This window comes from Carettochelys insculpta, chromosome 1, assembly GCF_033958435.1.
Source record: "Carettochelys insculpta isolate YL-2023 chromosome 1, ASM3395843v1, whole genome shotgun sequence".
Taxonomy (NCBI): Eukaryota; Metazoa; Chordata; order Testudines; family Carettochelyidae; genus Carettochelys; species Carettochelys insculpta.
Window position 1 is genome coordinate 247,988,035 of NC_134137.1, and position 14,466 is coordinate 248,002,500.

Genomic DNA, 14,466 nt, shown 5'->3' on the forward strand with positions numbered 1-14,466 from the left:
AGCACCTTTTTTTTTTTTTCTGAAGTCCACCAGGCTGTTTTTGCATGTAACTTGCCTTGATTTTTCTCACCAGAAAAACTAACAAAGCTTTTGTATGTAAAGCAGTCATTGATGTGTACTGTATAATATACAGTTTTTGCATTGTCTTCCAGCAATAATATATAGCAAACTCCCAAGAACTGTAATAGTTTAAAACTGTTCATCTTGAAAGAAGCAAGCCAATATTCCTATTTTAAAGTCTTCCAGTATGCATACCATCTAGATCAGGGGTGAGAAAACTTCTTACGTCAGGCCCCACATTTCCCTGCAATTAACAGGGCCACCCAAGCTGTCTAATGGAATCCAAACAGATGGAAATTTCAGTTAAGTTCATATGAAAAAAAAAAAACCCTTTCAGCACACATAAGAAAATAAGTATATAGAATGTAAAAACTCTATTAATCAGCTTATAAATGTGAATACACATACATAAAAACAGTGACATACAGTAGGGTCTCAACATTCGCGAGGGTTCTGTGTTGGGAACCTTCATAAATGTTGTCAAGTATCAGAGGGGTAGCCGTGTTAGTCTGGATCTGTAGAGCAACGAAGGGTCCTGTGGCACCTTATAGACTAACAGAAAAGTTTAGAGCATGAGCTTTCGTGAGTTAACTCACTTCTTCAGATGCTGGTCCTGGAAATCTGCAAGGCCAGCTATAAATAGGCCAGAGCAAGGCTGGGGATAATGAGGTTAGCTCAGGCAGGCAGGCTAACCTGCCTGAGCTAACCTCGTTATCCCCAGCCTTGCTCTGGCCTATTTATAGCTGGCCTTGCAGATTTCCAGGACCAGCATCTGAAGAAGTGAGTTAACTCACGAAAGCTCATGCTCTAAACTTTTCTGTTAGTCTATAAGGTTCATAAATGTTGAATTTCATGAATGTGGCAGCCTCTGGCTGTCAGTGCTCCTGCCCAGAGCCCCAGGGAAGTGGTCGCTCTGGTCACTCAAGAATAATTGAATTTGCGAACCTCAGGTTCGCGAGTATTGAGACCCTACTATATTTCAACATTTTTAATTAGATGGATGAGCCTAAGGTGTAGCAGCCAATTGTGCTGTGCCCCACCTTATGAAATTTCACGCCCCTCTCCCCCCGAGGGGGCCTGCCTCCCACTTTGCACACCCCTGATCTAGATGACAATGACATTTAAAAGTTCAGCTAGCTAACTGTATATTATTTAAGGCACGTTTTACTTTATTTATATGTTATGTTCTACTCTGAAACACAGATTTGAAATTGTCCACATAGGACAAACTTTAATTAATTACCAAAGAACAGTTTAAAAAAGTCCCATATCTATGTAGCCAGATTTGGTTCTCTGTTAGTCAGAATTGCCTCGGCAACTTGGGCCTCTGTTCATTGTCAACTTTTATACTTCTTGATACTGCCACCAGTCAAATTGCTTCCTTTTGTGTCATATGTGCTGAAGTTGTGATGTAATTGTGTTTGTAAATTTCCAAGGGACCATGGCAAAAGTGGTGAGTGCAGAAGACTTCAGTGGTTTACGCCCCTACTCTCATGGAATCGTATTTACTGCAAGACCGCAGTCTACACCAGGAAGAACATCATCATGCAGAAGCAGACCAAGCTCAATTAAATCAGCTTCAAGTATGTGGAGAGTGTCAAGCTGTACATTTTAAAAGCAGCAGGATTTAAACTGAAATCCCCATATGGTTGACAGTACAGGTTAAACCTCTCTACTCTGGCATTTTCTGGTCCAGCAATATTTGTGGTCCAGCATGAGTTTAGTTATATGTATATCCACTTATCATGGGTGTGGCCAATTTTCCTGCAGTCTCATAAAGTTCGTTTATAGCCATCAGTCCTGGCTCTCAGTGTTGTGAGCTGTTTTTTAATTCTAATTTACCTCTAAATGTCTTCTAAGAGCCCAGTAAGCTGAGAAAGTGTTGACAATACTGCTAGACTATATAGCTCTCCTATGGTTCGGCAAATTCACTGGTTTGGCTTTGGCCAGGTCCTGAGGGTGCCTGACTTAGAGCAGTTCAGTCTGTACAAATGCAGCCTGAGCTGCCTTGGGCATTGCATTCTCGTCCTGCTTAGTTCAGTTATTCACTTAGACATACTGTGCCTTTTGACACAGCCCTGAGCAAGCTGCAGTATTCCAAGACATCCAGTGCCTCAGAGAGTTGTCTGATATGCCATATCTCCAGTGTTCCCCTCTCACAATCTTATGGGAGTAATCTGTTACAGCCTTTTACAGGCTGCATCGTATTCCCTCTGTCCATTCCCTACACTCACACAGACTCGCACAGGAAGTGTCTGTTCAACTGTACTGGCTGATGCATAGGAGGGAAGGAGTCATGGCCTTTTCTTGTCCAGTCCAATCCCATCCCTTCTCACTTACTTGTAGGGAGGGAAAAGGGTTGAGGAGCACAGCTCTGGCTTTCTTCCCCATCCCAGCACTCAGCACTGCAGTCCACACAGTTTTATTGCAGTTGCACAGGCATTTGGGGGGCAGAGTCTTTCTGCCCACTACCCTGGGCAACCATTTAACTCTTGATCTCAGAATTGCTGCATGTGTACTACTGACAGTGCCAGAGATTTGATGTACATCCAGTTATTCCATAGGAACTCACTTGGAATTATCATATGCTTACCTGTGAAAGAGCAGACATATATTTTATATTTGGAAGATTTATGGATCATTTTAATGAAATAACCGTTGGCAACACAGTTGTGAATATCTCATTTCCAAAATGTAAAATGTACTGGTGTCTATGGCTTCCCGAGTCACAGTTCGTGCCTTTTTCCCTTCTTCCCTGCTGTGAAGTTTTAGTTTAAAGTGTAAATTCACTCTTGGCATAAGTCTTCACAACAGCTGCATTGATTTTAGTGGCGTCTCATCCAGGTGTGATTAGGTATGCTCAGCTTTTCCATTGTCAGAACTGATCACCATTAATGATATGTGCAAGACATCCCTTAATGAGGTCCTCTCCTGGGGAACTAATTGAATTTATAGTGACCAGAGTGCTCGTACAGCTGCTGGTTCTTAGCACTCTGTCACGGAGTAGACGTGTAAAGGAGAACCTGCAAGGAAGTGTGAATAATATAAAGGCCCATATTCTGCCATCCTTCCATACGCATACTTGCCATTGGAGGCAACTGAAATAGTGTGTACAATTTGATGGTGGGACTTGTGCATTAATATTTTCAGTACTTTAACACACAACTAACTTCTGTTTTTAGATTAGTGTGCTCAGCTCCTATTGACTTCAGTGGAAGTATTGCATTTGTATAGATGGCTGAATTTGATCCTTTACACCCAGAAAAGACATCAAGCCAAATCGTGTAGTCCTTATTCAAGATTTGCTCAGTCCAAAGCTCTAACTAAAGTCAAGAGGAACTGGCTTGAATAGAGATTCCACTGTTTGTCACCATACTAGCCAGCTCTCCTTTCCCATGGGTGTTTTTACAGCAAGCTGACTATTGTGTGTTAAATGCATATCTGCAAAGGAGTCAGCACACAAACAAGTGATGCTGAAGCATCATCGGCACATGACTTCACTAAGGAGTTTAATACTTGACCAAAGCATCTAAATGATACAAAGCAAAGACTTGCAAGGTTGGTTTAGTCCTGCAATAATCTGTAGGGGGAGTGTTAGTGGGGGAAAGGATGGAAAAATGTATTGTGAGTTACTTTACATATGTTTTACTTTGTTACTTTAAATGCTTTTTAGGATATCTTCCAAGTTAACCAGCGTTTTGGCTATAATGTTATTAAGAAAAAGTTGGGAATTTTCTTAATGATACGTAGTATTTTTGTATTGCTTTAGATCTTCAAAGTACTGCGCAAATGTTAATTAATTTACAGTGATATCTCTAAAGATAGATTACTTTATGTTGAATATTTTTTTAAGAAAATTGATTTTGCCAGATTTAAGAGTGCTTGGTAATTGTCTGATATGTTTTACAGCTACATCTGTGCCGTCTGTCCCAGATTCCACACTGTCTTCCTCAGACATTGAACAGATTTTGCTTCAAAAGGCAGCCAAAAGAGAAGGTGAACTTAAAAGAGCATTTCAGACAATTGACGTTGATCAGACCCTAACAGTCACAAAAGGCGAATTCAGAAGAGTGATTGAAACCTTTCTTTTTCCTCTGACACAAGCACAGTTTGATGCTGTGCTGGCACAGGTAGGCTAAGTGCATAATCACTCAGAGGCTGTTCTTATCCATGTCAATGGAAGATTTTCCTCTTGATTTCAATGGGAGCAGGCCTGGTATTATCAGAATGATGATAGATTGGCTTTATGTAAGTAGTTCTAGTGACAACAGTAAAATAACTCGTACGAATAAAATGAATTAGCTTTGGCCATATGTATTACTTTTAAAGGATTCTTTTTGCATTCTTTTGCTCATTGTATGAAGAAGTTACAATTCATTACTAGATTTTGTGATAATTATTCAAATTACGATCTAATGTAGTATGTACACAATCTTATTCCTGGAGAAAGATCAGATTTAAAAATATGGGTCTCTAAAAATTCAGCACCAATTTCAGTTAAAATGTAAGTAATTAGGGTCCTTGCTTATGCCAGATAAGTGATGTGTGGATCACATATATATGTGAAACACCTTTCATATGCATGTGAAACAAAAGAAAGATTGTCTCACCACTTTCATTGGAAGGGCTATATTTTTACACATTGGCACAAAAGATCATAGACTTAGTGTCAGGAAAAAATCTATGGCGTGTCTATACTACTGGCCTCCTTCGAAGGAAGGATGGTAATTAGGATGTTGGGAGTTTACTAATGAAGGGCTGTGCTGCATACGCAGCACTTTATTAAGCAAATTTCTCCCCAACCCCCTGCAGCAACTTCAAAGTTTTAAACTTTGAAGTACCGGCACGCATCTAGCTATGGCTCACCTGCCAGTACTTCAAAGTCCCTTTACTCCAAAATTTTGAGGAGTAAAGGGACTTCGAAGTTGTCCCAGAACTTTGAAGTACTGGCGGGAGAGCCGCAGCTAGACGTGAGCCATACTTCGAAGTTTACAACTTCAAAGTTGCCACGGGGGGTATTTTCTTAATGAAATGCTGCGTATGCAGCGCAGCCCTTCATTAGTAAATCCCAACACTCTAATTACCATCCTTCCTTTGAAGGAGGGTGGTAGTGTAGAAAAGCCCTATATCATCTTTAAGTCTGAGGCCCTTGTAAGTGTAGTTTATAGCCTCTTGCTGGAGGATTTTTTATATATATACATCAATAAATCCATTCATTTAATTCTTTTTACTGAAATGTAGATTCCGATGACTAGCAAAGTTACTGTACCATATCTGGACTTCCTGGCCAAGTTCACTAGGCCTGCCAAAAGTGCCAATGTGCAGCGAAGGTAAGAACTTCTTATTATAGAGAACAACAAGAAGTCCTGTGGCACCTTACAGACTAACAGATGTTTTGGAGCATAAGCTTTCGTGGGCGAAGACCCGCTTCATCAGATGCGTGGCGGGGGAGGTATTCCAGAGGGGAATTTAAAGAGTGGGATCTGAGTAAAAGGGAGGGCCAGAGGTGACAAAGTCTATCAAGCAAGGTGGAAATGGCCCATTATCAGTAGTAAGTATCAAAAGAGGAAAAACCAAGCCAGATCAGACAGGGGGATGTGGCCCATTGTCAGAGTCTAATGGGGAGATATTAATACCCAGGGCAGAAAAGCTGCTTTTGTAAGGGCCTAGCCACTCCCAGTCTCTGTTTAATCCTTGGCTGATGGAGTCAAATTTGCAAATAAATTCAGCTCAGAGATTTCTCTCTCCATTTGATTTTTTGAAATTTCTTTGTTTTAGGACTGCTACTCTTAAATCTTTTAGGGAGGGAGTCCAGGGAGATTGAAGTGCTTGTTGTTGTTCTTGAAGATAAGCCTAACATGGCTACCTCTCTGATACTTTTTATTATGTAATCATGTTGTTCACATCTGTGATCATGGGAACTTGCTAGTGGTCTGCAGAGAGCATGCTGGTTAAATAGTTCTAGCTCTCTGTGTCTAGCCATTACATGGTGTTACAAATAACTCCAGATACATTAAGTACTTTCCAAATATTGATTTTTTCCATATAAACAATTGGTGTAGTTGCCAGAGAGATTTTACATGACCACTAAAGGGAGAGGAGGTAGTCAGTCAGACCACGGATCTTGTAATTTAAACATAGAAAGCTTCAACTCATTGATGTGTTCTTTGAACTGGTGATAGGTGTAACTGAGTATAAGAGATGGTAGATTGAGCAGAGGCTAAAATTTTTAGGAATACTCAAAACATATCACTCAGCTTGCGGTGTGTGACCAAGGCCCAATCTGAGGCACTCATAAGTATTATTCCAAAAGGAAAGTTAAAATGCTTTGGAATTAATTCCTTCAGTGTAAATAACACTGTCTGGAGCTTCACTTTTATCATTCGTTATTTCTTTTATAAATCACTTTTAGCAATAAAGGTGCAGAAATACCTAATTTGTGTGGTAGGTAATTTTGGGATTAAAATAAGTGTCTTCCCTTCACATGAGAGATATCTGAGTGCTATAGCAAAAAGCATATTCTGAGTACCATACTGTTCATTATACTGTAGAACTAGTCCTACAGTTACCTAGCGGCTTTTCTCCAAAAGTGCTATAACCTCCTTTCTTTATCCCCTAATTCTCTGCCTCTCCCCAGGATAACAGGGGAGCTACTCTGCAATGGGATCCTCATGGAAATTTCCTTTCATAGATTCCCTCTTCGGCAGATTTGCCTGTGGGAGCAGGCTCTGATAAACAGTTGCCTTAGAATGTATTCTACAGATTCTGAGCCAGGTTTTGCCATCAAGTGTAAAGTTAACAAATCTCCCAGAGAAAGAAGGGGAAGGAACAGTGGTAGTAGTCCAATGAAAGGAGGCAGAATGAGGGCAAAGGAAGAGAGGAAGGTTAGCAGAAAATGGAACGAAGGAATTTAAGGATGCTGTCATCCAGCAAAATAAGAGTGCTTTGCAAAAATTGTGATTAATTAGCAAAAACTAATTAAATAGAAACTGAAGTCTCATCCACAAAATGAAAGATTAATCCTTTTTCGTATCATGGAAACAATAAGTAGGTTAAACGTGGGACCTGATTTTTTCTCTCACTTTCACATGTAATCTGAATGACTTTAGTTCATAAAATCTTGGTTTATACATGTGAAGAGGAGCAGAGAATCAAGCCTATCATTAAAAAGTGCTGCATTTTGACCAATTACTTGTAAAGTTTTATTAAAGCTATATATGCAGTGTAAGTCAGAAAATGTGAAGCAAGATTAAATGTGGGATACTTGTAGCTTAATTTACAGGAGCTTGCCACTGGAGGGCAGTGCAGGTGCTGTTTTTATAGAGAAAAATTCATAAGCGTGAGCCTGGGGCTTTTTTCTTTCCTGATTTAAAGCTCATACAATGTCAGTGAACACAATAGGTGTAAGTCAGAACAGAATGTGGCCTTTAGCCTTTGATCCTGGAAATACGCATGTGAGTACTTTCGCGCATAAGGGTTTGCAGGGTTAAGCCCTTGGAAGAGCCTGGGAAAACAGGACTTTAGAATCTATCACATCTTATAAAAAATTTAAATTTTTTAACTGTGAAAATGATGTGGTCTGTGGTTGTGATGTAAGTAAATGGGGGAAGTGAAAATAAAAGTCTGGCTGTTCTTTTTCTAAAAGACCTCACATGCGAAATGATCATTGAAAGTGATCCTACAAAAAGTTCAGGCCTGGCCTTAGGGCAAGGTGGTTGCCTTGGACCTTGCAATTTCAGGGCTCTGCACTCCAATTGCCTATAGCATCCACCAGCCACCAAATGGGCCTTGCTGTCAGCATGCTGCCTTGGTTCCCACCCACTGGCTGGGCCCTGCTCGGCCGGTTTTGAAAGGACTAAATGCTCATTCCTGGCTGGGGAGTACCTGATGCAGCTGTGCGTTGACATACAGATGTGGCCTGCGTGCTGACCTGATTCTAGGGCTCCTGTGTGTGTCAGTCTTGTTCCCTGGTCCAGCCACACATCAGTATCAGCAGGCAATGGCCCCATAGGGCTCTTATAACAACTGAGGCTTGCCTGGGCACTGTGAGGGTGTGCTTGTGTCCTCCAGACACATTCTCCACATTATCAGCCAGGGAGCAGAAGGTGTAGGAGCTACAGCATTGCTTGAGAATCCACTTGTACATGGAGATAATCTGGGCGCTGAATCCACCAGCTTTAGTTCTGCCTTGTACCAATGGAGCAGTGCAGTGCAGCCGGGCCTGAAGCCCTGTGCAGGATAATTGTGGAGGCCCATTCCTGTAGCCTTTACTCATTCCATACTTAGACGAAACCCGCACTGGGTTCAGTAATTGCGGCATTGTCGGTTTCTAACATTAATGTAATGTATTTGCCTTATGTCTAATCCCACTCTTCTTTATTTTTAGATGGAATGGTAGCCAAAGCAGCCAAACCATGGCATTACATCAGCTGCAGTCTCTCTTAAAGGAAAAGGTACGGTAGGGGTGGATAGTAACAGAAACTAATTGATAACATGATTATTTATTTTCAAGTTGTGACATTACATAAATGGTACTGATACTTTCAGTCCTAGATGTTGCTGTCTTGAGTAACAGAGCTGGATTTATTTAAGGGGTCTGATTCTTTACTTTAGTGTACAATGGATAATCAGTTAAATTTGTTTAATGTTGATAAAATAATGCTACTAAGTTAGAACAACAAAGTTTTAGTCCCTTCACTTTGCATGAAAGTATGCAGTGACAAGAGGGGACAGGTTATGGAGAATCCAGCATAATATCTCTAGCACCATGTTATAGGAACAGAGAGAAAGCCATGCTAGAGTCTGTTCTGGTATGGCTGTGATCTGAAGAAGTGGGTCTGTCCCACGAAAGCTCATCACCTAATAAATTATTTTGTTAGTCTTTAAAGTGCTACTGGACTGCTTTGTTGTTTTCATGTTATATGAAGAAGGTCTGGTACCTTCTACTAATGCTTCAGGTAATAGTGGAATGGCTATGTGTAAACTATATTTTTCTTTTATGAGCAAAAAAAAAATCCAAATCAATATAGTACTCTTTTATTATAACTGAATATCAATAAAGCCAACCAGCAACACTAGATAATAGAAAATATTTATCATGGCACAGAGCTCAACAGAAGAATGTTCTATGCCCTCTGGAGCATCATGTGTCATTTTGTATCTCATCCCAAGATTTTAATGTAAGCAAAAAATATTCTAGAATGTAGCTTCATGCAAATCCTGCCTCTGCTTGGCACAGGCATGGAACATATGTTGGGAGGGGATGATAAAATCCTTCCTATTTACAGCTTCCATTACAGTCTAAAGGCTGCAGCAGCATCCCCAGCACATGTATACCTTTTATATGGTGGACATCTGAATATAGCTTTTCTCTAGTTTGAGTAAAATATTAACATATCGCAGAGCTGTTAGGACAGATTGTACCCAAGACAATCTTTCCTCACTGCAGAAAAGCCTATCAATCATAACTGAATATAGTTATTATTAATGTCATAGCTTTTATTCATTTGTCTATATGCAAATAACTGGAGAGTAACATTTACATTTTCATGTGAAGTATGTCACACCACAAAAGAAACAGCTTAGATATTGTCTTATTACAAAATTTGTGAATTGAAAATGTCCCCCAAAGTCCTAATTAGGGTTCTGGTACATTTAATTTACCAAGTTCTGTGTTATATTTTTCAGGACATTTGGAAACAGAGGTGATATGTACTGTATAAAAATACATTAATAGAAAAGACTCTCAACTTAAAGATAAGGTTACTGCGACATATATATTGCAGGAAAATGGTAGTTAGCCCCAAGCATTTCAGAGTATAGAAATGAACCAGGGAAATATATAAATGTTCAGATACACTTAGTATTCACACAATCTCTTAAATATTCACTTATAAAATGACATCTTAGTTATTCTTATACCAAACTCCTTTCCTACATCTAATAGGAACATGTTTGAATCAATTACTTTAATTGTGTGGGAAATTTTGCACGTTTCTAAAAATTGGATTTTAATGCCATTTTTTATCTGTAATATAGGGCAGGGTGTGCAAAGTGTGGGGGGGGCGTGATGTTTTGTAAAGGGGGGCACAGCACTATCAGCTTTCCCCCCTTCCCCGGCTTCTACTCCCTCCCCCACCCTCTCCTTTCTCCCCTGCAGCCTCCGCCGTCACCAAGGATGTGCCCAACCCCTGTCGCTTGGCTAATCAGAATTTTCAGAGGCCCTGACTCAAGCGGCGGGGCCAACCTGCCGAGTTCCCAGCTCAGTAAGGTGGCTGCATTTGTCCCCACAGCCCATGTTATGCTGTGGCTCCCGGGAGTCCCCTGAGATGCCAGTGTGGAATGAGTGCTGCCTGTGTGGGGTCCAGGCCGCCTTTAGCCTGGTGCCACTGCCACTCATCAACACAGCACGGTCTGGTGTCACCACCTCCGTGCTCTCCTAGCCCTGCGCAGCAAGAGCAATGCCTACAAGGTAGGGGTGGTCATGCAGCCGAACCCCCAGGTCCTCCCTTCGAGACATCCCCACGAGCACCACACCCCTTTTGGGGCACCCCTCGAGTCCCCCACGTACCCTCCTGGGGCCCTCCCCCTGAATACCCCTCCTCTGCACCTCCTTCCCAAGCATCCCACCCCCTTCCTGAGTGCCCCCCTGCATCCCTTCCTGTGGTCGTCCCACAGGTTGGGGGCCCCCCAGCTGATTGCAGGGCTGAAAAATGGGACCCGACATAAAAAGTTTGCTCACTCCCGATACAGGGGATGGTAATTTTCACCTCACAAGGCCACTTTGATGTTCAACTCATGCATGCTTGTAAAACACCTTGGCCGTGTCTACACTAGCCAAAAACTTCGAAATGGCCATTTGCATGGCCATTTTGAAGTTTTTGGCTAGTGTAGACGTAGCCCTTGAGATCCTCAAATGGAAGGTTCAGTAGGCATGCAGAGTGCTATTATAATGAAATACATGCTGCTGCAGAGCAAGCGGGTGGTCTACATGACCCACACAACATTCTGTCTAGTCCAAGTGACTTTGTGACACAATAATCACCACTTTTATTTGCCAGGGTAAGCCTGTCCACCTTCATAATAATTCTTAAATATTTAGAAGTGCAAAGAAAAGCTAGGAAGGGAGATGGAACATTTCAAATGCAAGTTCAAAGCCATCAAAATAGATCTGAACATGGGGTATTTTTTTCTTTCTATGCACTCAGGATAACAATTTATTAATAGACCACTAGCAGAAGAACTGGTGAAAACTTGACCCTGGGAGGGAAATAATACTGTAAAGGGAGGATGACCATTACATTCTGAATTTTTTATGGCACATCCTAAACAGAACTCAGCTTAAGAAGCTGGGCCAGATGGTAAGCAGATGTGTATAAAGACAAAGAAAATGAATCTTCCCCCATACACTTAGGAGCACCTGTCAACAGATTGCTGCTGCAGACAACTCGCTCTGTCCACAGAGAACTGCCAGACTACACTGCCCTCTGGTGACAGAAAGCAGAATGGCAGCTCTGCAAACGGCTGCCTGGCAACTGCAAGCCCTCTTTGTCAACAGAAGTGTCTACACTGTACTTCTGTCGACAATTTTCTGCGATGTTATACTTCAAATTTTTGAGGGATAACTGTCGAGGCAAAAGCAGAGTTCTATGGAGACTCTGTCGACAGAAGGCCCCATTTGTCAACAGAACTCTCCAGTGTAGACACAGCGTTAGTGAGCGGCTAGAGAGCCAATCTGCAGAAGTTAAAACAGCACAGTGGGTAAAGTAGCCTGTGCAGTCCTTCTGTGCTCCTCTCACTATGCGAAAGGGAAGCCCAGAGGATCTGTATAGCCACAGATCTTCTGGCTCTTTCCCTGCCTGCCCACACCATGAACTGTCTGCATGCTATGCCAACGGGTGCTCCAACAGAACAGGGCTCTGTGCCACACAGTGATGCCAATCCCCTGTACCCAAATCTTGAGAATAGATAGCACGGGTCAGCAATCCCTGGTACACATGCCAAGAATGGCACATGTGTTGATTTTCATTGGCAAGCACAGTAGGAGCTCAGCCCTGCCCCTCCTCCCCAGGCAGCCAGGAGCTTGCTCAAAACCATGCCACCTGTGTATTAACAGAAGACCAGCTAATGTTCCCACCCACCATCTAACTGCTAAAGCTCTGTTTCTTAATTTATTTATTAATTAAACTGTTGTAAGTAGGAATATTAGTGGCTTTAAAAAGTATCACCAGCACTTGTACCATACTTAGAAATCAAATTTCAGCAGTCCCGTTAGGAAAGATTGCTGACCCCTGAGTGTCAATGGAGTGTCAATGTGCTGCACAAGGGAAAGGGTTCCCTTTGCAAAAATGGAAATTCACCAGGTTTGCTGCCAATAGAGCTCCATAGTTTCAGAGTCAGGGCAGGATTTTCTCCTTACACACACAAAAGCACAGGAAAGGAAATATTGATTTAAAAAAAATGCTAGACTCTGAAAAGACTGGTTACCTAAAATAGCTCTTTACAAAAGAGCAAGAACACTCAAGTGAGGAGCTAGTGGCTGTGGAGCTAAAACAACCTTAGCAAAGAAGAGAAAGAAGAGAACCAACAACTAGAAAAAAGCAAATTTATAAGGCCAGGTCTACAGTGGACCTGACAGTCGATTTCAGGTATACAATTCTAGCTATGGCAATCGAGTAGCTAGAATGGATGCATCACAAATCGATTTATCTGACTGTTTTCACTAATGAAGGTGGTCAAGCACATTTCTCCCATCAACCTCCCTTACCCCTCACTATAGCAAGGAGTACAGGGGTTGAATGCCAACCCCAGATAGATCAATTTCATGAGATTATAACAGATGTGTAAAATTGAACTCTGGAAGGTCGACCTTGATCATGTCAATTTCCCAGAAGTGTAAACAAGCCCTAAGAAGGCATTTGAGGGTACAGGTATATGTCCATAGCTACGTCTACACTGGGATGCTACATCAAAATAGCTTATTTCGATGTAGCAAAATCAAAATAAGCTATTTCGACACGTAGCATCCACCCATCTTCCAGGACTGGTGCTGTCGACATTCAACGTTGATGTAGGAAAGCACTACATCGAAATAGGCCCTGCAGGAGAGCGTCTACACACAAAAGCAGCCCCAGTCGGAATAAGGGGGCTAGGAAAGCCTGTGGACAGGGTCACAGGGCGGACTAGCCCTTCTGGAGAAACAGCAAGCTGCTCCCTTAAAGGGCCCCTCTCAGGCACACTTGGCCTGCACAGCACAGGTCCGCAGAACCCACAACCACTCGCAGACCCTGTGCACGCAGCATGGACCCCCCAGCAGCAGCAGCAGCCGGAAGCCCACATGGCCACCCCGGGGCAGGGGCCGCCCTGCTTGATGCCATGGAGGAAGCCACCCAGCATCTCCTGGAAGATGAGCTGTCCTCCTTGGGGGATGAAGGAACCGCCCCAGACCACCATGTAGCCCTCCTGGCCTCCCCCCTCCGGGCGCATTGTCAGCTATGGAGGTACCCCACCAGCACAGAGTAGTGGGAATGGCTGGTGCTTGGGGAGTGGGACGATGACCGCTGGCTCCGGAATTTCCAGATGAGCCAGCAGACGTTCCTTGAGCTCTGCCAGTAGCTCACCCCTGCCCTATGGCACCAGGACACCCCCATGCGGCGTGCCCTCACCGTCGAGAAATGGGTTGGCATTGCTGTCTGGAAGCTGGCCACTCCCGGCAGCTACCTATCCATAGCACAGCAGTTCAGTGTGGGCAAGGCCACCATCAGGGCTGTCGTCATGGAGGTAAGGGGACCCCACGGGGAGGGGGAGAGACCAGGAAGAGGGGACCCCGGGGGAAGGGCCAGGCACACCCTGTGCACCCGTCATGGGTGCTCATGTCTTCCCCCCCCGCAGGTGGTCTGCACGCTGATCACTCTGCTGCTCCACAGGCTCATGTGGCTTGGGGACGTGGATGCGGCCATTGTGGGGTTTCCTGGCCTGGGTTTCCCTAACTGCTTCAGGGCTCTGGATGGGACCCACATCCCCATCTGCACCACAGAGCACAGCAGAGGACGCTTTGTGAACAGGAATGGCTAGCACTCGGTGGTCCTCCAGGCCATGGTGGACAGCTGGGGCCACTTCCTGGAAATATATGTTGGCTGGCCTGGCAGCACCCGTGACACCTGGGTTTTTAGGAACTCAGGCCTGTGCCGTCGGCTGGAGGTGGGGACCTACATCCCCCAGTGGAAGATCCCTCTGGGGGACACCACCGTGCCCCTCTGCCTTGTGGAGGATGCAGCCTACCCCCTCCAGCCCTGACTCATGTGCCCCTACACGGGCTACCTCAGCGCCAGCCAGGAGCAGTTCAACACCCGCCTGAACCATGCACGCCAGGTGGTCGAGAGGACTTTCAGCCACCTCAAAGGCCGG

The 14,466-nt window shown here is 43.6% G+C and overlaps 1 protein-coding gene across 1 annotated transcript in view; it reads left to right on the plus strand.

Moving 5' to 3' along the window:
* The first annotated feature begins 1,501 nt into the window (after positions 1-1,501).
* Positions 1,502-14,466, plus strand: part of EFCAB6 (EF-hand calcium binding domain 6) — a 193,973-nt gene continuing 181,008 nt past the window's right edge. The window contains 4 exon segments of the mRNA XM_074983707.1: positions 1,502-1,643; positions 3,970-4,190; positions 5,302-5,390; positions 8,447-8,513. Coding sequence (XP_074839808.1) covers positions 1,502-1,643; positions 3,970-4,190; positions 5,302-5,390; positions 8,447-8,513 — 519 coding nt within the window.